At 35.4% G+C, this 26802-nt stretch overlaps 1 protein-coding gene across 2 annotated transcripts in view; it reads right to left on the bottom strand.

The window, feature by feature from the left end:
• LOC115889732 (cold shock domain-containing protein E1) overlaps window positions 1–26802 on the bottom strand; it is a 66051-nt gene that overhangs the window by 1733 nt on the left and 37516 nt on the right. For both annotated transcript variants that reach the window (XM_030909797.1, XM_030909798.1), the window contains exons 6-13: window positions 23506–23705; window positions 20355–20562; window positions 20035–20261; window positions 15215–15357; window positions 14964–15156; window positions 10975–11546; window positions 7806–7997; window positions 2111–2378 (exon numbers count right to left, since the gene is read on the bottom strand). In XM_030909797.1, the coding sequence (XP_030765657.1) occupies window positions 2111–2378; window positions 7806–7997; window positions 10975–11546; window positions 14964–15156; window positions 15215–15357; window positions 20035–20261; window positions 20355–20562; window positions 23506–23705 (2003 nt within the window). The remainder of the gene's footprint in view (window positions 1–2110; window positions 2379–7805; window positions 7998–10974; window positions 11547–14963; window positions 15157–15214; window positions 15358–20034; window positions 20262–20354; window positions 20563–23505; window positions 23706–26802) is intronic.

Here is a 26802-nt window from a genome sequence, read left to right as displayed (position 1 = left end):
TTGAACTATTCAGACATAAACGGTAATAATCTAGGATTTAGCCCAAAATATGAAAGAAATAATTGAAATACTTTTGTAACCTTTCGAGGCATGCCTGCACATCACTCTTAACAAAGAAAAATAATTACCAAGAGGAAAAAAGTTCTCTTTACATTTCTGCATAATTAGATACTAGTTTTGAAGAGTGAATAAAAAATGTATCAAATAAGTCATACAACTTTTACTTTTATATGGAACATTTGAACTAATCAGAACTAAGCGCTTGAAAACGGTAATAGTCTAGGATCTAGACCAAAATATGAAAGAAATTATCGAAATATTTTTGTAACGTTTCTGGGCGTCGAACTTAACAAAAAAATTAAACGGACTTAACAAAAAAAATAATTACCAAAAACGAAGTTCTCTTATTACATTTCTGCATAACTGAATACTAGTTTTGAAGGGTGAGCCAAAAATCTTTCAAATAAGTCATTTATAACTTTTATTTTTATATGGGACATTTGAACTACTCAGAACTAAGCAGCTCGAAAACGGTAATAGTCTAGGGTCTAGCCCAAAATATGAACAAAATTATCGAAATATTTTTGTAACTTTCTGTGTTACTTAATTATGACGATTATTTTTTTCCTCTGTGAAAATTTTCGATCTCTATTTTTTGACGTTAAGCTGACTTTTTAGAATTTGTTAATTAAAGTATTTAAAAAATAATGGTAACTTTATTCAACAAAATAAATGTTCCCTTTCCTTTTTGATTTGAATTTTTGGAGCCTTAAGCTTCTCTGTTTTTATTTTATAACTGGTATTTATAACTGGTTTATGCAAAGTGTACAAATTTGGAAAGATATTGTGTCAGAGCTTGAATTACAGTGAGATTATTCTGAATCCTAGAAAGAGACTTCAAAAATAGTTACTTCAGCGCGTGCGATCGTTCTCAAACAACAAAAAACATGGAAACAACTCTTTACTAGTAAGTTATTCTAATATCTGTTACTAGTTTGACTGAAGTTTACTAGTAGTTATGTTTTTATTCTTGCATTTTCGCACTTGGCTTGGAAATGAAGGTCCCTGTCATTTTATCTGTAACATTATACGGAGAATGCCATCGATCATTATTTCCAAGCCATCTTCACACCGTTTTTCTTTGGATCATATGGTATGTACCAAGCGTTTTGAAGAAGGCTCTATAATAAAATACACCCACTTAAAAAGCATCTTACGTTATTAATTGGTAACACTGTGAATAAAACTACAAGAAAAGTTTGTCTATTTTTGTTTGGTCTCAGGAATGAAATAGTCCCCTGTCTCAGACAATCCATTAGAAAATTCTCAGTATAAAGGAGGATTTTTAAGCATCCTATATCCGCACATGATACGATATGTTATTGAATTTACGATACGATATTGATTTTATTGGTTGAATTTCAAGACTTTTATTGATCAGAAAATTTCGTAGTGTTTAAATTTATTGCATTTTCATGCCCGTTTATCGAATAATGCGAATTTGTTGTGATTGGTCAAAAATATTTTATGACACTTAACAATTTCATTTCCATAACAATTTCCGTTAATTTTACTTATTGTTTTAATTTGTTGATAATTTCGTTTTGGCGACAAATACGAGGGATCAAATACAATTGGGTCCCACAATAGTAAGAATCCCATATTATTTACTTTTTTTGTTTGGTGTAATAATAGAAGATACACGAGCAATAAATACAATTTGTGACATTTGCAGCCTTTCGTCCTTTGAAGCTGCACAGAGCACTAATAATTCTGGCTATACCAGTCATTACGGTCAGTCATTACTAATTTTTTACTAATCTTTAAAATGTAAAATTATATATAAACTGGAAAGAGAATAACCACTTCCCAATAGCGCTAAATGTCCCAAATTTGCCAACAAAAAAAGTAAGGTTGTAGAAAAATTAAATTTATTTCAACTTTCTCCGTTGACGGACAACAGAAATTAAAAATTTTCGGATAAGCAGTGAAGTAAAAACACTTTAAGCGATCAACAGATGACGGATGCATGAAAATCCACCTTAACACATATAAATATTGATGACGTAAGTCACTCTATAAAAATGATTGTCTGAATCTTTTGGCTTACCTCACTTTGACAACATTACAAGCCGACGACTTTCCGCTCCTGTGATTGGTGACCAGAACAAATTCCACCGTGTCGCCTACGCTGAGAGAAACGTTGTCCTTCACCTCAGTCATATGGAAGAAGAGCTTCTTGCCCTCATCCACCTCGTAGGCTAGGAAGCCGAAGTGGCCCTTGATGGCGTCGACGGTGGCGCGCAGCTTCTTGCGCAGGGCTACGATGTTGGCCGCCCTGTGGGTCGAGTCGACTTGGAACTGGACCTGGTCGCCGACTGTGAAAATATTGTCAAGGTGTATTACTGGTTGTATAACTGCGTACTGCTGGATAGTCGCGGCGTGCATTGAGGAACCTGGCGCATTCGCCAGAAAGTAAAGAAAATTATAGAATTCTTTAGAAAAATCTAGAAACAACCGCCAGGGGGTATATAAGGCCCGCGCTTTGACAGTTGGACAAGTTTGAAGTTTGAAGTCTAAAGTCTGAAGATAGTCTGAAGTTTGAAAATACCGCGAAATACCGTTAGAGTAATAGTAGTTGCATAAGTTGTGTTGTAAATAGTATAAGTTGTGTGTACAGAGTGAAACAAATAAATTCGTTAAGTATTTTATCGTGAGTTTAAATAGTGGACCCACGGAATCCGTAACAATTGGTGTCGGAAGTGCGATTCAAGAGGATTTTAAGAAGAAATTAAGTGGATTGGAAGATTTTTAGACCGAATCAGAGTATTTTTATGGTTGGTACAAGGGAGCAAGCGAAGAAAATGGAGGAAGTAAGCAAATTATTGGGCGATTTTATGGAGAATATGAGAAGAGAGAAAGAAGAGGAACAAGACCGCCTACAGAAAATACTTATGGAAAATCAAGAAAAAATGTTAGAAGGTTTAGAAGCGCGTCAAAAGAAAGAAAAACAAGAAGAACAGGACCGGCTTGAGAAAATAATAGGAAATTTGGAAATTCGTTTGGAGGAGCGACGTCATAGAGAAAGACAAGAAGAACAGGACCGTGTTCAGAAAATTCTAGAAAATCAAGAAATTAGACAAGAACGGTTGGAGAAAATTGTTGAAGATTTAGAAGTACGTCGCCAGAAGGACAAAATTGAAGATCAAGACCGCATGCAGAAAAGTCTCGAAAATTCGGAACGAAGACAAGAGGCCCACTTCCAAGAAGTCGTAGAAGATCTGGAGGAGCGCCTTCAACAGAAAATGGAAAAATTAGAGATGGACATACAGAAGACCAAGGCACATGCAAGGACACCTGGCGTTCCTGGGACTGCGAACCTCAAGGCCCCCACCTACGATGGACAAACCACCTGGACGATGTACCACCGCCAGTTTGAAGCAGCCGCCGCTGCCAACGGATGGACCGACCAGGATAAAGCAGCGGCACTTGTCATCGCGCTGCGTGGCCCTGCCCTGGAACTGCTACAAACTATTCCTGCAGCCCAACAGCAGGAGTATGAGGCTTTGGTTGCTGCATTGGACAGAAGATATGGCGACCAACATCGACGTCAACTTTACCAGGCCCAGATCAAGACGCGCCTGCAGAGGTCCGGAGAGAGTCTGCAGGAATTTGAAGCAGACTTACGTCGGCTGGTACACCTAGCATACCCAGAAGCACCGGAAGGGTTTAGGGAGGAACTCGCTGCTCAGTGCTTTATTAGCGGACTGAGGGACAACGAATTGCAGAGGGCGCTGCAAATATCCCGATTTTCTACCAGCAGCGAAGTACTCGTCAGGGTGCTGGAAATAGAAGCTGCATTTAGCGCCATTCCTAAACCGAAGATAGGCTCGGTATCGGTTGAGGAACAGCCAAAGAGTTCTCACATACGTTTGGAGGAGATGTTTAATAAACTATGTGAATTACTAGTGAACAAGAGAGTCAACAACACCCAGACAGAGAACCAGAGAAGATCCCAGGATATTAGGTGCTATAGATGTGGCAGGAATGGCCATATCCAACGGGATTGTCGCATCCAAATGCCAGTCCGTTCATCATTAAGAGAACATCGGCACATCGGAAGATCCCAGGACATAAGTTACTATAGATATGGCAGGAATGGCCACATCAAACGGGATTGCCGCGTCCAAATGCGATTCCGTTTACCATCGAGAGAACATAGGCACCAGGAAATCAACACTAATGAGCGAGTATTGGCTGAAGAAAACAGAGCCCCTAGGATGTTTTCCGTTAGGAGTCTAGGAAAAACCGCTGACAGTTTGGTGATCAACGGGAAGGTCAATGGTAGAAGAATTCGAATGACTGTGGACACAGGCGCTATGGTATCGTTGGTGCGGACTAACTCAGTGCAAGGATTGAAGATGATGCCTCTTAGAAGAAGAGTGTATTTACGTACAGTTACGGGGAAATGTACGTTGTACGGGGAGAGGCTTTCATGGAATTGGAGTTAGGGGAATTTGAAGTTTCGGCATAGCGTTGTAGTGGCAGACATTGAAGATGATTTTATCATGGGTATGGATGTGATCAGTCAACATGGTTTTTCGTTTGATCACCATAGAAACATCCTGAAAATCGGAAATGAGGAATTTTCTGTATCTAAAGAAAAGAGACCAGGAAATATGGAAGAAAGATCATCGAAAATTGTGATGATACCTGGTGATACCAAGAAAGACTGTGTTCGGGAAACTAGAGAAAACCGTTGGTGCCGTGTAGGACGGGTACAAATTATCGACAACGAGCCAGATCGACGACGAGCTACTTTGGGCAAGAAAATGAAACATCGCGAAAGCACTATCAGAGTAAGGAATTTTAAACTGAGAACTGACGAACAATGGACGACGATACAGTTGAGGAAAGATCAAATGGAAGATCCAGACATCGGAGCAATACTACGGCTCAAGGAAGGTAACGGCGAGAGACCACCGTGGCAGGATATTGCGGACAGAGGGCTCGTTTTCAAAGCTCTCTGGGCTCAGTGGAATTCACTGGTGATTGAGAATGGATTGATAAAGCGCACGTGGGAAAGTGCGGATGGCAGGACAGTAACAACTCAGTTACTGGTACCAAGGAAGAAAGTCACCCAGGTATTGGAAGAAATTCACGGTGGTAAAACTGGAGCCCATCTTGGAGTAAACAAGACCTTGAGTAAGCTGAGAGACCGTTTTTACTGGGTGGATTATTGCGAAGATGTTAAGAAATGGTGTCAACGTTGTAAGATTTGCGCAGCTAGACAAAGACCAAGTACTCGATCTGGGGAAGAAATGGAACAGGATAGCGTTGGACTGTCGTTCGAAAGAATCGCTAGGAAGGAAAGATTATTGGACATTCATAAGGCCGTTAGAAGTAAGATTGCGCTAGCCAGTGACCGGATGAAAGCTCATTACGACCTCAGAGCTAATTCTACGGGATTTCAACAGGACGATAGGGTATGGTTGTATAACCCACAGCGCAAGAAAGGAAGGTCCCCAAAGTTAACTCCAGCATGGGAAGGTCCTTATACAGTCATCAAGAGGATAAATGATGTTGTGTACCGGATTCAACGCAGCCCTAGAAGTAAGATGAAAGTAGTTCATCTGGATCGATTGAAGAGATACCAGACAGGAAACCTTGATCGGGACGATCAAATTTGAGAAGGGGGCAATGTCAAGGTGTATTATTACTGGTTGCATAACTGCGTACTGCTGGATAGTCGCGGCGTGCATTGAGGAACCTGGCGCATTCGCCAGAAAGTAAAGAAAATTATAGAATTCTTTAGAAAAATCTAGAAACAACCGCCAGGGGGTATATAAGGCCCGCGCTTTGACAGTTGGACAAGTTTGAAGTTTGAAGTCTAAAGTCTGAAGATAGTCTGAAGTTTGAAAATACCGCGAAATACCGTTAGAGTAATAGTAGTTGCATAAGTTGTGTTGTAAATAGTATAAGTTGTGTGTACAAAGTGAAACAAATAAATTCGTTAAGTATTTTATCGTGAGTTTAAATAGTGGACCCACGGAATCCGTAACAATATGTAGCATGTTATATTTATTATTATTTGGATAATCATGGTCTGTACATTTTCGGCTATTGCGGTAACCATTTGTACTGCCATGCTGTCATACAGAGAAGAAAAAATGAAGAAAAAATTAAAAAGATCTTCTCTAACTCATATCTTATTTATTTAAATATTAAGTACTCTCTATACATAACGTTATACCTGTCAATTTGACGTGTCAGATAAATCGGAAGATTAAAAACTTACGGCAGTTGGTCCTCTACACATCACGTTCTAACTGTCAGGTAAAACAGATTAAAAACTAGTGTACTACTGAAATTTTACCTGCGAAGTTGAAAACAAAAACTATGGAATTTTACTACAAAAACACAATTTTGTAAAACTATGCTATATTATTAGATTGGTAAAAGTCGCTTGTCAAAGATGCTGTAATATATCCATATTATTTTTTGTAAATTTAAATATTTTTTTCAGTGTAAACGAAATGACATTTTTGTTGTAAAACTGAACGTCAGTTATCTAGACGAGCTTCCGTGAAAAGGACAATTTTTTCGTCAACATACAATATTGTTTTAGTTAATACATTTTGACTGATTAGGTAAGACTGACAGGTAAAACGTTATGTGTAGACGGAGCTTTATACCGATTTGGTCATTTTAGAAGTGTGGTCTGGATTTTAACGTGTAAGACACAGAATAATATAAAAGACCGGTTGACAGACAGAGAGATAAAATCAAAAGCAGCATACAGTGTTGCCGGTTTTTACGTTTGTTGGAAAAATTTGTGTAGAAAAAAATAAACTTTTTAAAAACTGTCATGCACACTACTGAAATGAAGATAATATATCTAATCTATTATATCTGTAGTAAAATGAGTAACTAATTGTGAAGAATAAGGTTCCAACCCTAGATGCAACATTTTCCATAAACGTCAACATATGCGGTTTGAACTTTTGATGCAAAATCCGGCAATACCGCATAGAAGAAATGTATCAACCCAACTTTTATCTCTTTTTAATACATTTGATTTTCCATTAAGCTGACATCACTGTCTTACACGTTAAAATCCAGACCACACTTCTAAAATGACTTCTAAAATCGGTATATCTCGTTATTGAACTTTGGCATAAAATATATATGCATTTGTTAGCAAACTCTGTTTAAAAATATCTTTAAAAATAAAAATATTAATAAACAGCAGATATTACAATGGACAACATCAAGAAATAATTATATTTAAGAGTAAAAAAAACTGGTAACAATCTAATGCATTATGGGTGAGTCTTACATAAGTGCAAATATTTTTAAAGGTAGTATATTTCGACCCCAGAAACACGCCTTTCATATGAGTATTTTTTTTCCGGGGAAAAAAATTACCAATTCGGATTTTGAAAATTTTTTGTTTTTTTTAAATTTTTATTTAAAAATATAATATCTTGATAATATGGCAATATAGGTAGTAGATTAAAATTATAAGAAAGAAAACTGAGAAAAGATCCTGTGATTCTCAAAATTTAAACCAAAAATCTTTGTTTTTTAATTTTCGAAGTAAAATAACTCAGTTATTTTACTTTGACTTATTTGAAAAACAAAATATGCTTCTTTTATCGAAATCTACTAGCCCTGAAACCATTTGCAGTTATTTAAGACTCACCCTTATAAATTTAGTATGAATTAATAATTCATCAATGATTTTGCTTCTAACAGTGTGGACACTTTTATAATATATTGTAAAAAATATTTGTTAGTTTTACCTTGAAGCAATTCTCGTTTGTTAACCAATCCCATAATGCCAAATTCATATTCTTGCGATCCTTCTTCAGGGTTTTCAGTTTTAATTTTAATCAAACCGGAATATTCTTGCTGGTCTGGATTTACCGATCGTAACGGTCTAACGATCAATCCCTCCAGTAACTCACCATTAACTGCCGGTAGTTCAATTGTACCTAAAATATATTACATGGTATTATGTTCAAAACACTACATTGAAGTCATTTTATGAGATAAATAAACTAGTAACGCTACTCTTCGTCAAATTCTTTGATATATTACTGCCACATAGTTTCTGCGCCGCGCATTTCTAAAGTCTCTAAATATTTTGGAGTGACACTACTATAGTTCATACCAATTAAACTTTTAGTCACGTGATTAAGCTTGACTGGCACAGCGTTGCCCACTTTTCATATTTTCTTTTAATCAAAATATTTCAGGAAACCAAAATAAATCAATTATAAATATATAAAGAGTTGTTATTATTTACATCAACCAAACTCACCTCCTTAACAGCACTTAAGAGATATAAAGGGCCATTACTACCCATTTCCCGTTCAAAACATTCTAATAAGGATGCGATGAGTTTTTTGCATTGGTTATTAAGCTATCTACTACCACTTAGAAGCACTAAAAGAAGTTCTAAAAAGAACAACGTTCGACTGCAAGGTCTGCTAGTAAAAATTTGTAAGCTTAAAGTCAATTCATTTAAACCAAAAACTCGTAATACAAAACTGAAGTGTCAAAACGAATGACAATGTCAGGAAATAATTAAATAAATGTAGCAACATGACATTTTCTACAGCAGAGCTATCACCTGAATCCCCAGCGGGAAATTTAGATTCCAGTTAGTCAGGACCAAGGACTGTATATATTCTAAAGGACTGTTCGATCGCGTCAAATCGCCGCTGTCGTAGTCGCCGTGGAATGCTACGTCACCAGCGCTCCACAGTGCGGCGGATGGTTATTCTAGCGGGACAAAATCTCAAGAGCAATGTTTGGGACTTAAAATCTAAGAACGTAGCAAATGGTCTAATATATAGCAACTATATGGTTAAATTTATTTATTTATTAACAACTTAATTTATTAATAAATAAATACAAGATAATAAAACTATGATATTATTCGTCCATGACACACAAAAACCGTATTGTAAACTATTGCCAAATACATAAAATTATGATATCAGGTGAAATACTTACAAAAAACTCTTTAGCAGTTATTTTTTAATTACTTTGTAATCTTGTGATACCCTCTATATTTTATTTTAAAAATATTAATTAAGATAGATATTTTAATTTTAATTTTAACACTTGGTAATTGTAAATTCATATATAGTAAGTATCTAAGACAATTTTATAAACTCAGCGCCTTTTGATGGAGTTGATTTGTTTTTATACTATCCGATTGAAATGAAACTTTTTGGGCATTCACCTGTTAAGCTTGAACTCCCTGTGACTGTAACTACCTGTGTTGGTAACAATTGGTAACTCAAAAGATCTACATCATTCAATATATCGATATTTGAAAAAAAAATGAAAGTTTGATATCTGCAGAACAAAGAATTTTAACAAATAATATACGTACAGTAGAAAAGTACATACCTTTGGCAATCTTCAACATAATTTGGCTTTGGAATAAAATGTATAAGCACTTGTAAATATTTTGTTTTCGTATGATCTCTGCCTTGCTGAGCAGAAAACGACCAAATTTGGTTGATAAAAATGTATCGAAATACAAAGAATATTCATTTTTATATCAATTGGAATGTCTACTATTTATTCTTACAGTACACATTTTTTGGCTTATTTCTAACCAAACGCTTTTGTCCCGCTAAATTTATCTTCCAACGCACTGTGCGCTCGTCCGTCAAATGCAAAAATAACTGTCACTGTCTAAAACTTTTGGCGCGAAATGCAACTGGGTCATTAGATGACGTTGAAAAACTGACAGTGCAGGAGGATAGGAATCGAACAATCCTTATCTCTATATAGTATCCTTGAGTCAGGACGGAGTCGAATATGTCCATGGTTAGCAACAATAAATTTAAAAATCGCGCCCTCGATTATGTAACTAAAAGTTTAATTGATATCGCTTATACGGTAATCGCAAAATATTTTCCGGTATACGTCATCAATCATATCGGCATAGACACTAAAGTCTACAAACCAGATTAAATGAAATTTTGGCAAAAATGTTTAAATTTGTTGTATAATTTAAGATACCGAACAGTTCTTCATTTTACTTTATAGAGCAAATGATTGAATTAGAACAATTTTATTTAGATTAAAGCTGCAAAAATTAATTTAAACCGAATTTTATTACCGCTATGTTGGTCACATTGCGCCGTGTTCAGCAGCGTTTTTGTTTATTATTTGACAATTATCCTATTGTCAGTCATTATATTGTATAATATCGTGTTGTTGAATCTTTGTGAGTAATTCTCGTTTTTTTGTGTATTTTCATAGACTTTTTTGAGAAATTGTACTTTTAGCCACAAACAGTTCTGTTAAGAACTAAATTTTCGAGTTTTTCTATCGCATTTCTTGAAATTGTGTGTTGAAAATATGCTGAAGCATTTAAACAGTCGAAGCAAAGAGCTTGCAGCTTCCCTGATAAACTATTTTGAACAATAACGTGCCAATAAGGTCCTTTATTACTCTTGACTGTAGTCAGAAAAGTAAGTTTGATTGATAAGCCACATTATACCACTTTCACAGTTATTCCTACCTTAGTTTTTATTAAATTCTGTGATTATTAGTTTGTGCATTAATAGCACCCTCTTACTTGTTATTACCACTTATTGCGTTGTAAGATGTAAATCAATAAATAAATAAATAACGCTTAGAATAATCTTCATAATGGACTAGCTTTTGCCAATATGTATTAAGTAAAATAAGCTATAAAACACATAAATCAATTAATTACTAAAATATTAGTTATTGAATTAAAAATAAAGCGTAAAAATCTTTAAAAAATGATATAAATAAATATATTATTTCTCAATTTTAAATTAAGATTCATCTCATAAATCCATCGCAATCTGGCAGCGCTGTTGCCATAGCTTTTCACCCAAAGTTGATGGAAACGTGCATCGGAAATTGTTTTGCGATTATCGTATATACTTTATTTATGCTATAGTAATACCTTACCTTTAGAAATAATTTTAACATTTTCTGCCGAAGAACACGAACCCCCTGAATTACCCCTCGTGCCTAAATTGTACTCGACCTCCTGTCCCAGCTCCAAAGTGTTGGCGTCACCCTCGAAATTACTAAAATGGAAAAACACCTCCTTGTCGTGCTCGATGGTTTCGATAAAGCCGAAACCGTCCTTCAACGCCGCTATAAAGCCCTGGTACACCTGCCCGTTGCTCCTTAAATTATGTTTGATACCGTTGGTTTGTACTGCGGGTTGCGTCACTTGTATATTGGCCGCTATAAACTCCTTCGTTCTCTTGACTTGGTGTATATCGAACTTAACTTTGTCTCCGATCCTCGGTTGATGTTTAATATCATAATCTTTGGCATAATACGTAATTGTCTTTTTGATGCCGTTGACTGCGTAGCCTATCAGTCCGGGCTCAGTTTGTTCGCATCCGTTAAAGCTTTGGTTTTTGGTAGGACTTCTGTTGGGCCAATTGTTCACTGGGATTTCCTTGGTTATGGCTCCTGTCAAATCGCTGTCAATCTTGATTTCAAATTGAACCGTTCCCGGAGGCAACCTATAACATTAAAAAAAAAATGTGTGTGCAAATTTGAAGTGAAACATCTTACTAACTATCACGGCCTTGAATTTTTACTCATAGCGCGCGTAAAGAAGTTTCAAATAACATGAAATATAAAGTCTATTTTAAAAAAATTAAATGCAAAAATAATAATGCCATAAATAGTGGTAATATTGAAATCGGTGTTATTTTTTAATTATACCGGGTGCGTCTCAAAAGTGGTTCACCTTCGGGTTCACCCTATAACTTTTTTATTTTTTTAGATAAAAAAACGAGATTTGGTATGTTAGTATATGACATTAATTTGAATTGATTGACGTATTCAATTGTTTTCGGTCACTTCCTGTTTCACCGGAAATGAGTATAACTTTTGATTTTTAAATGGCACCCTCGGTATTTTTTACTTTATTCGACTGAAAATAACAGATTAATAATAGAATGACATATCATATGTCAGCTTTTGAGATTTTCGCATATGGTTTATTTAAAATTATAATTTGCGGTTCGTAACAAAAATTTGACTCAAAATACCAAATTTAGAATTTTAGAATTTAGAATGAGTGGGAGGGGGGTTAATCACTTCGACCTTACAGGTCCATTGTGTCCCCCTTTCTTGAATCATAACTCATCATACAGTCCCAGGGCTTTGACAAAAGCCAGTATCTGGGACGGTTTTATAGAGGGTAGTTCTCCATCTCCAATATCAGTCGTACCAAAATTCATGCCACGAATGGTTGTCGTCTCGGCGCACTCAGTGATGAGGTGTACTGGTGTTTTACCATCTTCCCCACAGAATCTGCATTCGCCGTTTCTTCTTAGTTTCAATCTACTGAGGTGTTCATTGAGGAGACAGTGTCCTGTTAAAAAGTGACAATCCGAAGATCGTTCTTACTCAGACCCAGGAAGATCTGTGATTTTTCTTGATCATAAGCCCTCAGAAACTTCTTCGAGTGTCCTAGACCATTGCAAGATTTCCATTCCAGGTTGCGGATGGAATCTTCCAAGTTCTTGAGTTCCGCCTTGAGTTGGTTACCACTTGGAAAGCAGAACGGTTCTGGTCCAGTTAGTGGAGTGTTCGCTCCTTTCCTAGCTAGATTATTTGCTTTTCATTGCCTTCTATCCCTTGGTGAGCAGGCACCCAGTGTAGGAGGACTTTGTTTTCTTTGCCTAATTTATTCAGCTTCTCTAAGCATTCTTTGACCAATTTCGAATCGATTGATACTGAGTTGATCGCCTTTAACGCTGCTTGACTATCAGATAAGATGGCTATTTCTTGTGTCCGATAGTTCCTATCTAAGATAAGTTGTACGCATCTCTCGATAGCGTAGATTTCTGCCTGTAGGATACTAGGGCCCATTGGTTCGGAGTAATTAGCTCTCGGCCCAAACACTCCGATCCCTGTTCCCGTATTGGATTTGGAAGCATCAGTATACCAAGTTATGGTATGGTCTTTTAACTGATGGGCAAGCGTTTCGCTCTTCCAATCCTTCTTATTGCTCAATACTACATTGACATGTTTGTCAAAGTTGTACGTTCTTGGCATATCGTCCACTGGGAGTTGCAGGAGTGGTATTTCCTTTTTGAGGGTGTTCCAAGCCCCTGATCTGACAATTCTCCCAGTACTAATTCCGTTAGTGACCATTCTAATCATTGTCGCATTGGCATATCTACCAATGACAATGTGCAGTGGTGTTAGATCTAGAATGACCTCCATTGCTGCTGTTGGACAGGTTCTCATGGCAAAAAAAATACCAAATGTGTGATATCAAATTATTCGTAAAAAAATGCTCTTTCCAAATATGCTAATGAGCCACAAGAGAATGTCAAATATTGACATATGATATGTCATTCTATTCAGAATGTCATTTTCTATCGAATAAAGTATAAAAATACCGAGGGTGCCATTTAAAAATCAAAAGTTGTAATCATTTCTGGGAAAACAGGAAGTGACCAAAAACAAATGAATACGTCAACCAATCCTAATTTAGGTCATACATGTTGTTAACTCGACAGTTACTTATAGGGGAACAGAATGGCAACACTGCCCATTGAGAACCCATGCATTATTAATTTTTCTGCTTCGTCTGTCGACGAGCGGGCCGAAGTTGCCATCTTTCGACCATAAAGCTCTTGCCGCGAGTAATGAACAAATTAACAACCTGTATACTAACATACCATGCTTTTTTTTATCTGAAAAAATAAAAAAGTTATAGAGGTGAGTCACACACTTTTGAGACGCACCCAGTATACAGGGTCGGCAATAGTGCGTCGGGCATCTGTAGCACCTAGAATAAAAAACTTGGGAATTTTGTTTAAGTGTAAACCTAAAGTATGTACAAGGATGTATTTCAGGAAAATATTTTAACTCCTACAGGGTGGCTCAAAAAAGTGTGAGTGGATTGGTATGATTTTTTTTTAAAATGGAACACCCTGTATATTATTGCATTTTTGGCTTCCTTTCAGATCACTTTACATAATCCTAAGACATGAATAAATATATTTCGATAGTTTCAGAGATATTAATAAATAAATAAAAAATACATATTTTTCAACCTTCATTAAAAAAAATTATTAAAAATACAAGAACTGTCCTGAAATCAAAACTATATTAAGTATTTACTTTAAATGTCTATCTATACTTACATTGCTTTAAATATCATAAAATCCTACGCCAAACTTTCTAAAATATAAAATAATTTTTCTTCGTTTTTTAAAATGGAACACCCTGTATATTATTTTTTATTAAATGGAGAATTTAGAAATGAACATTTTTCGTATTTAAAGTATTTCAAAATTTTTAATTGTTTCGAAAATACACGCAGTATTATTTCATAATTTTAAACTTTAAACTTACCGAGAGAAAAATTGGGTGGCTTTGATAAAAATTTACTATGGAAAATGCCATATGAAATATAAAACCGTGAATTAAAAAAATGAAAAATTATTTTATATTTTAGAAAGTTTGGCGTAGAATTTTATGATATTTATTTAAAGCAATGTAAGTATAGATAGACATTTAAAGTAAATACTTAATATAGTTTTGATTTCAGGATAGTTCTTGTATTTTTAATAATTTTCTTAAACAAAGGCTGAAAAATATATTTTTTATTTAGTAATATCTCTGAAACTATGGAAATATATTTACTCATATCTTAGGATTATGTAAAGTGATCTGAAAGGAAGCCAAAAATGCAAGAATATACAGGGTGTTCCATTCAAAAAAATCATCCCAATCCACTCACACTTTTTTGAGCCACCCTATAGAAGTAAACATATTTTCCTGAAATACATCCTGGAATATACTTTAGATTTGCACTTAAACAAAATTCCAAAGTTTTTTATTCTAGGAGCTAGAGATGCCCGACGCACTATTGCCGGACCCTGTATAGTATTTAAAATTTGAATCATATTTACCATTTCATTCTAATAGCACTCTGCCTGTTGTCCTTGTGAGAGGTTGATGAGTATGCGTTGGTTGGATCTTGAATTACCGTAAATTCGAATTCATCACCCACCTGAAGTTCGTTTGTCTTGTTCACATCCAAAATTTCGTTAAAATGGAAAAATAATCTAGGTTCCCGGTCGACACATTTTAAAAATCCAAAACCTAAATGAAGTATTTGCTATAAATCACCATAGTGAAAATATTTTGTTCGTTGTTTCACCTTCTTTTAATGAGGCAACGACACCTTGTTCCCGTTTCTCTCCAGAAGCAGCAAAACTCTCATCCAGCAATACTATGTGAGTGGCACGATCCAAAGCGTCTCTTCTGTCAGTTGCAATTTGAAATTTGACCCAATCTCCATATCTATTAAAACATTCCTTATTAAACATTATTGATTATTACTTATCCTCTGTCATTATACATAATTAAATTGTTCTATTTACTGGTTTGGAAATAAAGACCATTTTATTATTATTATTCATCAATTAAACTAAGTCATAATATACTCTATTTTGTGAGAGAATATACCATTTCACAGACAGATGAAAATTAAAAAAAACCAAACAAACAATACAAAGTTTTAACTTAAAATGACATATAACAGTAATATACAGGGTGGCGCCTCTCATACGCCGCGGAGGCTCCAAGGAGAACGGTAGTTTATATTGAAATAAAATTTTGGCAGCATACGTAGATTAACTGAAAGCATTTTATAAAAATATATACAATTATACAGGGTGTCCCCAAAAAAGTTCCACATCAAAGTTGTGTTTTTTCTAATGGAACGCCCTATATATTAATTGATTTTCGGATTCTAGGAAAAAAATAAAGGTGAGTTTTATTAAAGAGGCATATACCTAAAATCTAAGGATTTTGACATGTTTCACATTTTGTAAAAATTAAAGTTGAAATTAAAATTTGAGTAAATTTTAAATTTCGATAACAGCTACCTAAATTTTAGTTGACCTTGTATAGCCTGATATTTAATTACAGTAACCATTGTAACAAAATTGAAATTTGACCCGAAAAGTTATACAGGGTGAGACAAAATTAATATGAAACATTAATTAATATGAAACATTATTGTCACTGCAAATCCACAAAATCCAAGACTAGCAGACAACTTTAAGGCAGTCAACAACACACTCCGAAGAAACCTGCGCCAACTAAAGGATAACTGGTGGTCGCAAAAAGCTAGTCAGATTCAGGAGTATGCCACGCATCACGACTATCGTAAATTCTTCGAGGCTGTAAAAGAAGTGTACGGTCCAACTAAGAAGGCAAGATGCCCAATCATGGCACAAAATGGCGAACTTCTAAAAGAGGAAGAGCAAATCAGAAACCGCTGGAAAGAGCATTACAGCCATATTCTTAACCAAGAAAACAAACCCAATATAGAAGCACTCAACATAATACCTCAGTATAACAGCCTCGATGTATTAGACATTCCAATAACAGAACAGGAAATAAAGGATTCCATAAAACAGCTTAAAAACAACAAATCAGCTGGCTGTGACGCGATTACGGCGGAAATCTATAAGTGTGCAAGTAAAGAACTTATTGGTCATCTTAAGGCTCTCCTTGATGTCATATGGGAAAGCGGAGAGGTACCTCAGGACGTTTGCAATGCGAATATAGTGAATATATTTAAGAACAAAGGAAGTGCATCAGACTGCGGAAACTACCGAGGAATTTCACTACTGGCTATCGGAGGAAAAATTCTTACAAAAATTATGTCAAACCGCCTGCACCCACATATAGAAAAAATCCTCCCAGAGTCGCAAACGGGTTTTCGCACCAACCGCGGTACCGTCGATTCCATATTCTCCATCCGGCAACTACAGGAAAAAGTAAAAGAGCAGCAGTCTAAACTTTACGTTGCATTCATCGACCTAACAAAAGCCTCCGACTCTGTGAACAGAGATGCACTTTGGGCAATTATGAAAAAGTTCGGAGTACCCATCAAATTTCTTACAGTGTGTAAAAGCCTCCATAACAACAACAAATCAAGAGTGTCATATCATGAATCACCTGAGCGATCCCTTCCTAACAAACACAGGCGTTAGGCAGGGATGTGTCTTAGCGCCTCTCCTATTCAATATATTCATGGCAGCGCTCTCCATTATAGTGGACAGCAAACTGCAGGAGAGAGGTTTGGGCATTAGATACAGATACGACGGCGGTCTGTTCAACATAAAAAGACTCAGGGCAAAAACACGTACAAAATTCATCACAGAACTTCAATACGCTGATGACTGTGCTCTAGTTGCAAATACGTTACAGCAATTGCAAGAAATGTTGAACACATATACATGGGCATACGAGGCCTTGGGACTTAAGCTCAACATCGATAAAACTAAAATCATGTGCACTCCCCCGAAAGATCACAACAATGCTATAAAAATCGGAGATGAGCTGTTGGAATATGTAGCGGAATTCAATTACCTCGGCAGTTTGATTTCGAAAAAGACCAATATCGACTGTGAAATTCAGCACAGGATTAGAAGCGCCTCAAGAGCATTCTGGAAATTAAAAGACAGGGTTTTCTACAATCATGGCTTGAGCACAAAAACGAAACTTGCGGTGTACCGAGCGATAATAATTCCCACCATGTTATATGGAAGCGAAACCTGGGTGCCGTACCGTCGACACATGAACGCATTAAACAAGTTGCAACAGAGACACCTTAGACAACTCTTAAGAATAAAATGGTTCCATCATATCTCAAACGTATCGGTCCTTGAAAAAGCTAACTGCGAGAGTATTGAAGTCATGATTACAAAGTCCCGCTTAAGATGGGCTGGTCACGTATGCAGAATGCAAGAAAACCGCATACCAAAATCTCTGATTTACGGTGAGCTTGTAGACGGTAAGAGGAGGCCGGGTGGACAACTCAAAAGGTTCAGGGATATTTTCCACGAAAACTTAAAGGGAATTAACAAGCAGAATGAGTGGGAAGAGGCAGCTCACAATAGAACGGAATGGAGAAGAATTGTAAAGTCAGTTAAGAGCGACAACCAAAAAGTAAAGAGGCAACAAAGCAATGAGATTTTTGAATGTCTGGAGTGCGGTAGACAGATAATATCACGTATCGGGCTTTTCAGTCCAGGAAAGCTCATGAAAGAAAACGCCTTGCGTGACCATCTTCTGATGCGTGTCAAATACTCGTCAGCGAGTAATGGCGGTATGTATGTATGTATGAAACATTAGTCACTTTTAAAAGCAAATTACTCCTTTATTTTAAATAGCCCAGTATATTATTCCGGTGTTCAATGGAGAAATTATATATCTTCAAAATATTATTAAGGTTGCCTATCCCTCAGACAAAGATTTTCCTAGATATTTTAATTTTTAGGATTAAAATCTAGGTGGCTGTGATATACATTTTGTTAATTTAACAAAAATTAAAGATTCTAGAGTAAAATACTCAACGGTAAAAAAAAATACACATTTAAAACATATTTTAATTATTACACAATTAAAACTAGATATAAACGTATAATTATGTGACAAAAATTAGCTAGATGAAATCAAATGCTCCAAATGCTTCTTTTCCTGTTAACTGCATAAAATGATTGTATTTTCAAAAGGATCTTTTCATTTTAAAAGGCGTGCAGTTCTACCTCGAAAAGCAGCTCTCATGTTATCGACAATAGTGGGTCGAGTTTTTTATAAACACTGTCTTTAACATATCCCCAAAAAAACCTTTTGTTAACAGTTTCCACAGGGTGTTTCAAACTTTCACCAAAATATCATTTTGTTTTCTCTCGTATAATTGACGGATGGAAACTCATTTTTAATTTAGAAAGAGGTACTAAAAAGTCAAATAACTACAAAAAAAGTCATCAAAATCGGTTCATTAGAACAAAATATATTAAACTTTAAAATAGATTAAAATTTTAAGGTACCCGTTTTTCGCCCTGGGTACCTATTCTTGAAAGCGAGAGAAGGGAGTGGTCCCTGGGAGCTCCCGGGGAATGCTCCCTCACTCGACCTCCCCGAAAACGAAATGTCGTATTCTTGAAGTACCGAACGCACCGAGGATTATAAGGGAGGAAGTACAATCGGGGAACAGCGTTGCCGGTTTGTACAACCAATAGAATTACAGCAAATCTTGACAGTCAGCGGCTTACTTATTTTATGGTCAGCGACTTCGGCTTGAGTACTTCGCGTCTAGAGATATAATTTCCTTTAAAACGTAAAATTTCGAACGATTGCAAATGTAGGTTGATTTGTTTGTGTCCCAAGTCTTTGTGCCTCCCGTAAGATCAACAAAAAGAATTTTTTGCTTGTCTTGCACTTTAGTCAATACAGAAACTTTATTTAGAGACGTATTATTTTCAAATTAAGGACATTAATACAGCGGGTACAAACAAAAACGACTAATATCTAAATTTGAAATTGTTCAAAACATATATATACTTTTAGGAGTTTTTATCCATATTCCACTATAACCGTAATTTATACATAAGAAAACTTTATTGATTTTTATTAAGAGAAGATAAATGTTCTCTTTTTAGTTCCCTTAATTTTGGTTCTCAAACAAATGCACATTTACTAATTTTAAAAATGACAAGTTTAAATTTCTATCCACCCTGTATAAAACATTTTTTACACACATTCAAAGAAACATTTTTATCTATAAATATTAAGTCTGTAACAGTCGAATAAACAAAAAACATAGTAATAAAATAGGGTAAGTTGGGTTAGGTTTGCTCTCTCCCTCGCTGTATAGTAAGAGAACTTTTAACTCCCAAGCATCTCCCCAGTTTCTTACTCCCTCCCACAATATTTTTCAAGAATACGGAAACTACCAGTTTTATGATTACCACGCCCACTTCTCTCGGGAGTTCTACACCCTGAAACTCAAGAATAGGTACCCTGGTGTGTGTAAGATAAAGTATATCAACTTAAACTAAAATTTTAAAGTAAAAAATGAAATTCGTGAACTGATTACGTCAGACTTCTCTAGAACAATTTTGACGCAAAAATGGTTTATAGTCGTGAGGGTATCAAAATGCATTTTTATTTAAATCTTACCTTAAAGTAAAATCTCCCATTTGATCTTTTTCGCTAAACGAAATCTCCCTGATCTCTTTCGAATCCGCCACTTTATAAGTGATCCTTCCCGGTAGAGGCTCGTTGGTCGACCTCAAATTCTTGTCGATCGCCTTCGTCACTTGTCCTTTGAGGGTGTCGGGTTTCAGGTCCTCGAAAATAACGGTGCCAGGAGGTAGTTTGGTTATATTACAAGCAACTTCTTTACCCTAAAAAACGGCATTAGAAAATTTTCGAATTAAAAAAAAACATATTTTTGATTTTAAACTCTTAATAACATAAAACGTCTACGCTCGACTTACATTTCTTGTTTGAATGATGTATTCCACATCGTCGCCCAATCGGAGCTCTTCTTTGGTTTTGGCTTCGGAAAAATGAAAGAAGATCTCTTTGACCACGTCCGCGCGCTCGATGAACCCGAAACTGTCCTTCAGAGAACACACCACTCCTTGATACTTGACAGGATGTTTGGGGTTTTCTAGACGAACGTGGCACGCACCCAAGTTACCCCTAGTGGAAAAAGAGAAGGAGGTATTAAAAAAAACGTATCTTGTCTTCCTCCGACATCGGCTTCAGCTCAGCAACACTTGCATCGAGTCTACTATCAGGTTCAAATATGGCTAGGTAATCAATTGAACCCAGAAGACTGGGGTTGGAAATTAACTGATAGTATTTTGGAACCGATTCAAACTTTACTGCTACCTGCTTCGGGAAAACTCCTTAATACTATTCTTTGCAACTGCAAAAAAAGCTGTAGTGCTAAATGTGAATGCAGATAAGTAGGATTACTTTGTTCAGCAGCATATACTAATCGCATAGGTCAGTCTTGCTCGAATGTTGATGTAGAAGAGACAGCTGACATGTTCATTTGAGAAATTTGTGAACATACACGAAGAACAAGAAGGAGGAGAACAAGAAATCAAAGAATACATGACTGTTGAAGCTGAATTCGAAAGTTATGAATCAGACTAAAATATCAAGAGAAATCAATAACTAGAATCAAAGAATTAGAGATTAGATTATATTCCCATAAAACTTCGTCAAAAACGTTAGTGTAATAGGCCTACCGGGAAAACCACGTTAAAGAAACGCGCCGAGTACACTACCTCATAGGTAGCGTGGAAATGTGTGTGTAATATACAGTGTGTCAATTTTAAGACTTCCCACCCTTAATATCTTTCTTGCAGTTCAAAATATGAAAAATTGGAAAGACACGTCAATTTTATTTGTAAGGGAGACACTTAAAATGAATATTTTTGGCCTTTTTCTTTCAACCCCTTAGGAGGGGTAGATGTCACCTTTACAATCTTAAATGGGAATGGGAGTCAAGTGGCACACCGTTTTAAAGGGCGTTTAATTCTCTTTTCAGTGGTATCCTACTTTATTGCTTTTTATCCAGAGGTTTCCGAATAATCGGGTTTCAAAGGTGCAGAAACAATTAAACGTGCCAGATTTTGGTTTTCAGGTTAGTGTTTACACAAAAGTTATTGCAATGGATCTCCTTGTAGTACAAATGTTTAGAAGATTAGGTTACACCACTTACGCCCTATCTTATAAGTTGTTCAAAATGTTGTCCATTTTCCCGTAAACAGTAATAAAGTCTGTCAAACACCTCCCTAACATTTCGGAAAATTTCACCGGGAATTGACTGGCATTCTGATTTGTGTTTTGGCATTCTGTAGATTGTGTTTTATAAACAATGGATTTAAGATGTCCCCCCCCCCCCAAAAAAAGTCTAAGTGATCTTGAAAGCCATTCAGTTGGTCCCCTTCTGCCAATCCATGTACCTGCAAATCTCTCGTTTAACCACTGTCGGACCGGAAAAAAATAATGAGCTGGAGTTAACAATTTAAATGTTATGTTAACAATTCCTCCTGTGAAACTGATTAGAGGTTGCCACTCATTCGAATTTGAGAAAGGAAACGTTAATGTTTATGATGTTTTCTGTTTATTAGTATTTCGGATTTCGACCTTCTAGAAAAATGTAATGGCTACTTCCATGTTGCCTAACCTGCTAATCATTTGTACTACAAGGAGATCCTCTGCAATAATTTTTGTGTAAACACTAGCCTAAAAACCAAAATCTCAATGCAGGCATGTTTAATTGTTTCTGCATCTTTGAAATGCGATTATTAGAAAATCTCTGGATAAAAAGCAACAAAGTAGGATACCGCTGAGAAGAGAATTAAATGTCCTTTAAAACGATGTGCCACTTGACCCCCATTCCCATTTAAGATTGTAAGGGTGACATCTACCCCTCCTAAGGGATTGAAAGAAAAAGGCCAAAAATATTCATTTAAAGTGTCCCCCTTACTAATAAAATTGAGGTGTCTTTCCAATTTTTCAAATTTTTAACTGCAAGAAAGATATTAACAGTGGGAAGTTTTAAAATTGACACACTGTATAGAACATAGAACATTACTAACAGACCTTACAGGTCGCATTTTCCAGCATAGGACGGCTTCTTAATATCATAGAAAAAAGATCAAATAAAGTCAAATAAAAATGACAAAAAAGGTGTTTCAAAGTGATTACCATGACATCTGTTCCTTATTACAGTGTTCTGATTGATCTGATAGTTACCAGACAACCTATTTAGTAACAAAAATAATTGTTTAAATCTTCGAATAAAAAAATTAAGGAAGAAACATATCAAAAATCTTATATCGAACCCAACGGGCTCCTAAAATGGCCGACTTAAATTCCGGTTTATCAGTGCCTTCAAATTTTATTCAAAACGTGTAAAAATATGATGTAGGTTGATGTAGGGTAGACGTGGGGTAGTTATTAAAACTGTTATAAAAATGTATTTATAATTCTAATAAAAATAGATAAGCTATGTGAAGTGTTAAGTTTGTGTTAATTGTTTATTAACATAAACATCCGATGCTCTACTGAGGCAGGTAAGTCAAACTGACATGAAGTATCTAAATTCTTTGACAAGTAGTAAATATAAGCAAAAATACAAGAAAAAATATATAATTAGTTAATTTTAAGCGAATTTCATAAATGATCGTTTTTTTATATAGTCACTTACTAGCAAAAAGTTATTCCATTATTTCCCTCGATTTTTGACGGAGATCTACCGCACGCTACACAACCAACTATTTTACAGTCTTTTTCGATAAATCGCAATAGTGTCACTGTTAATTTAAGTTCTGCCACGATTTCCTTCTAGATTTACTACCTTTAAACAACTATCAGTAGTAGAATAAATAATAACATAAGATAAGCTCAGTAAAGACTAACAAATCTACAAAATTTCAAATCAAATTCAAATGTGTCTAATGAATCGTCAACAAACTGTGAAGAAAAAATGTGTCAACAGAACTGTCAAGGATCCTCACCCAAGAGTCCTCGTTCCATCGACCATGCATGAACACATGGATAGCATTATACTCCTTCCTTAATCTTTTTATTCAAAGGTTTAAATAAAGCGAATTATGAAAGTACCTGTTATTGGTGGCAATTTGAAAACTAACTCTATCTCCAGACCTTAAAACTACGTTTCCCTCTACGTCGTCCTTCGTATAAGGCAGGAAGAAGCACTCGCCCCTATTCTCGTAGCTGATCCTGCCCATAGTGTCTCCCCCCGAGCCTTCGCCCCTAACCTCTGTCGTAACGGTACCGGTTACACGCTCTTCACTCATTACCTGGAATATAACAACATTTAAGTGTTAAATTGATTGTATCTTTATTAAATTTGATGAGTTAATAAATTTGACGCAATCTACGAAAATCCATGAAATGATTGTTTGTCGAAAAATAAGAGGGGTTTTTCATATATTATTTCCTCACAAAGATAATATTTGCTTAAAACTGGGTGAACAGTCATTACCTACTATATTCCGTTTTACGACTCGGGAAAGATTTTGATAAACAATGACAGAATTATTTCACTAAAAAAATATCTAATGTTTTAACTATGAAAGGGTTTATATATAAATCTGTCATGCGTCGTCTTTTGTTCTTTTTAACCAGTCTTATTGATTCATTTCGGTCGCAGATGCGTATGAACTCGACTTAAGATTTTTGAAACTTGTCAAACTCTTGTCAAATTAAAGGTTATTTGTGTCAAATTATGTTAAATAACCAGCGTCTCCTGAAAAATAATAAATATTTGTGATATTGTTTTTGTATTTTGGTATTTATTACACGCCCCGTAGAATTGTTAATGTTATCGTTATCGGGGTATAGATTTAGCCATTTAGGATAGGTCTTTAATTGGAAATAAGTCCTAGTCATTTGGAAATCCGATTCAAATATTGTTTTGAATTAAAATAAAAAAAATCTGATTTAAATTAAAAAAAATCTGACTTTTCTTTTTTAAAAATCATGATTTTTTCCAACCCTGCTTTTAAGGCATAAAATTCCGGTGTAAATTATTGAAATTATTATTAATAAAATATTTTGCTTTATTTATGTTGCGTTGTTTGCCTTTCCTGGTCAATGTGAAACACGGATTTGTCTAAAGTGAGATTAAGGAAAATAACGTAGTTTTGATTCGCCGTATATAAGCAAATAACTGTATACGAAAATCCATTCTTATTTAAAAAAAAAACAATCACTTTCAAAAATGTTTGGTACGTAAATTTATTTATACCCTGTGTAAAGATTTATACGAAATGTGAGCATGCAATTTTTCTCTAAATTATTGAACCAAAACAGAAATTAGTAAAAATATGGACACCCTTATACGGGGTGGCCCATCGAAAACGTTCCGCAAGGCATAACGGCCAGGGTATTTTTTTTCAAAAAATCCAAAAAACACGTCAATTTTGTTTATGAGGGGGACCACTTTTGCCCCAAAAATGATTGCAAAATCTTCAACCCTCTGAGCGGGGGTGTCATCCCCCAATTTTTTTCAAATGGGAAGGGCGGTCAAGTGGTACCGCAATGAAAAGGGCTTTCTATTATCTATACTTTCCCGTTTCGTTTTTGAAAATCGGTCGAGTCATTGAGAAAATATGAAGGATTGAAATTTGAAAAGTTTATTTAAAAAATTATCAGAGTAAATGTGCGCGTTCAGGGAACACAGCGGCTGACTGACCGCTGAGACTTTTGCTCAGCGGTTGACTGTTTTTGTGTGTAAAAAGAGACCGTTTAGGGAACCGCTTTACTCAGCCACTCAGCCGCTGACCGTCCCTGAACGCGCACAATGATAAAGATAAATTCCTTCGACCAATTTGCTGTTTTTTTCTTATTATTTCTAGATGTTTTCGCATTTTTTCACTTGCCACAAGGTTGAACGATCAGGTGCGGTAGTTGCGAGATAGCTGTTCTGTGACTTCTGCGTTGAAGTTCTTCTCAATATCGTTAAATTTTTAACAATTATGGTGTACTCACTTGCAGAAAAAGTGGAAATAATCGAACTTTATTTTAAAAATAAACTTTATTTTACTTTATTATAAAACGTCTTCGTTGAGTTCTTGTACCAACTGAATTTTGTACGGGTGGAACTTTTTTTAATATCCTTTGGACGCTTGTACGATTTACGCCGGTCTCATTGGCTAATTTTCTTGTACTCAGCGTACTTGGCAACTTGGCCTAATACGAATACCTCCATAGCTTCATTTACTACAGGATTTTCCCTCTGCCTCTTTTTATTCATAACGGAACCAGTTTCGCGAAATTTTACTACTAACTCGCGAACAATTTTGCCATAAAGGCGTTTGTTAGGATGGCGTTCATTGAATATCTGCGCAACCCGATTGCCACATTCATTATTTTTAAAATAAAGTTCGATTATTTCCACTTTTTCTGCAAGTGAGTACACCATAATTGTTAAAAAGTTTAACGGTATTGAGAAATTCAACGCACAAGACACAGAACAGCTATCTAGCAACTACTGCACCTGATCATTCAACCTTGTGGCAAGTGAAAAAATGCGAAAACATCTAGAAATAATAACAAAAAACAGCAAATTGATCGAAGGAATTTATCCTCATCATTTACTCTGATAAATGTTTAAATAAACTTTTCAAATTTCAATCCTTCATATTTTCTCAATGACTAGACCGATTTTCAAAAACGAAGCGGGAAAATATAGAGAATAGAAAGCGCTTTTCATTGCCATTTGACCCCCCTTCGGATGACACCCCCGCTTAGAGGGCTGAAGATTTTGCAATCATTTTTGGGGCAAAAGTTGTCTCCCTCACAAACAAAATTGACGTGTATTTGAATTTTCTGAAAAAAAAATTACCCTGGCCGTTATGCCTTGCGGAACGTTTTCGATGGGCTACCCTGTATATAAAAGAATCTTTTAATATATGACGAGTGCAAGAAACAAATAATGAGTGCCATGATAAAATTGAATCTTTATGAATTGAATTACATATTTTGATCATATATATGTTATTTTAAAGAAAGATATTACTTAAAAAATACTCAAAAAATAATATAAAAGCAATATGTGTATAACAACAAGCAAACTACATGCACAAATTTTACTGTCCGTATTGGTATTTTCCTTTACTTACGTACAAGATGCAAGTAAAAAATCAACCATTTCAAGTTATAGAAAGTTACAAATACAACTATATTTATTATATTTGTATCATTTGATTTTATACTGTATATAAACAATTAAATGAGCAGGAATTACAAGAATAGATAAGATAAAGAACACACAGATATGAAAATATAGAAATGCGATTTTATTTTAACAGCTTTGCCTGGCAAGTAAAGTTACGAAACAGTTCAGAGACTGATCACAGTCTAATTCATAATATTGTCTTAGAAATCTTAATT

The sequence above is a fragment of the Sitophilus oryzae genome, unplaced genomic scaffold (genome assembly GCF_002938485.1).
Source record: "Sitophilus oryzae breed Bouriz unplaced genomic scaffold, Soryzae_2.0 scaffold_845_pilon_pilon, whole genome shotgun sequence".
NCBI classification, from domain to species: Eukaryota; Metazoa; Arthropoda; class Insecta; order Coleoptera; family Curculionidae; genus Sitophilus; species Sitophilus oryzae.
The sequence above is the reverse complement of the archived record's forward strand: the minus strand, read 5'-3'. Positions and strand labels throughout refer to the sequence as shown.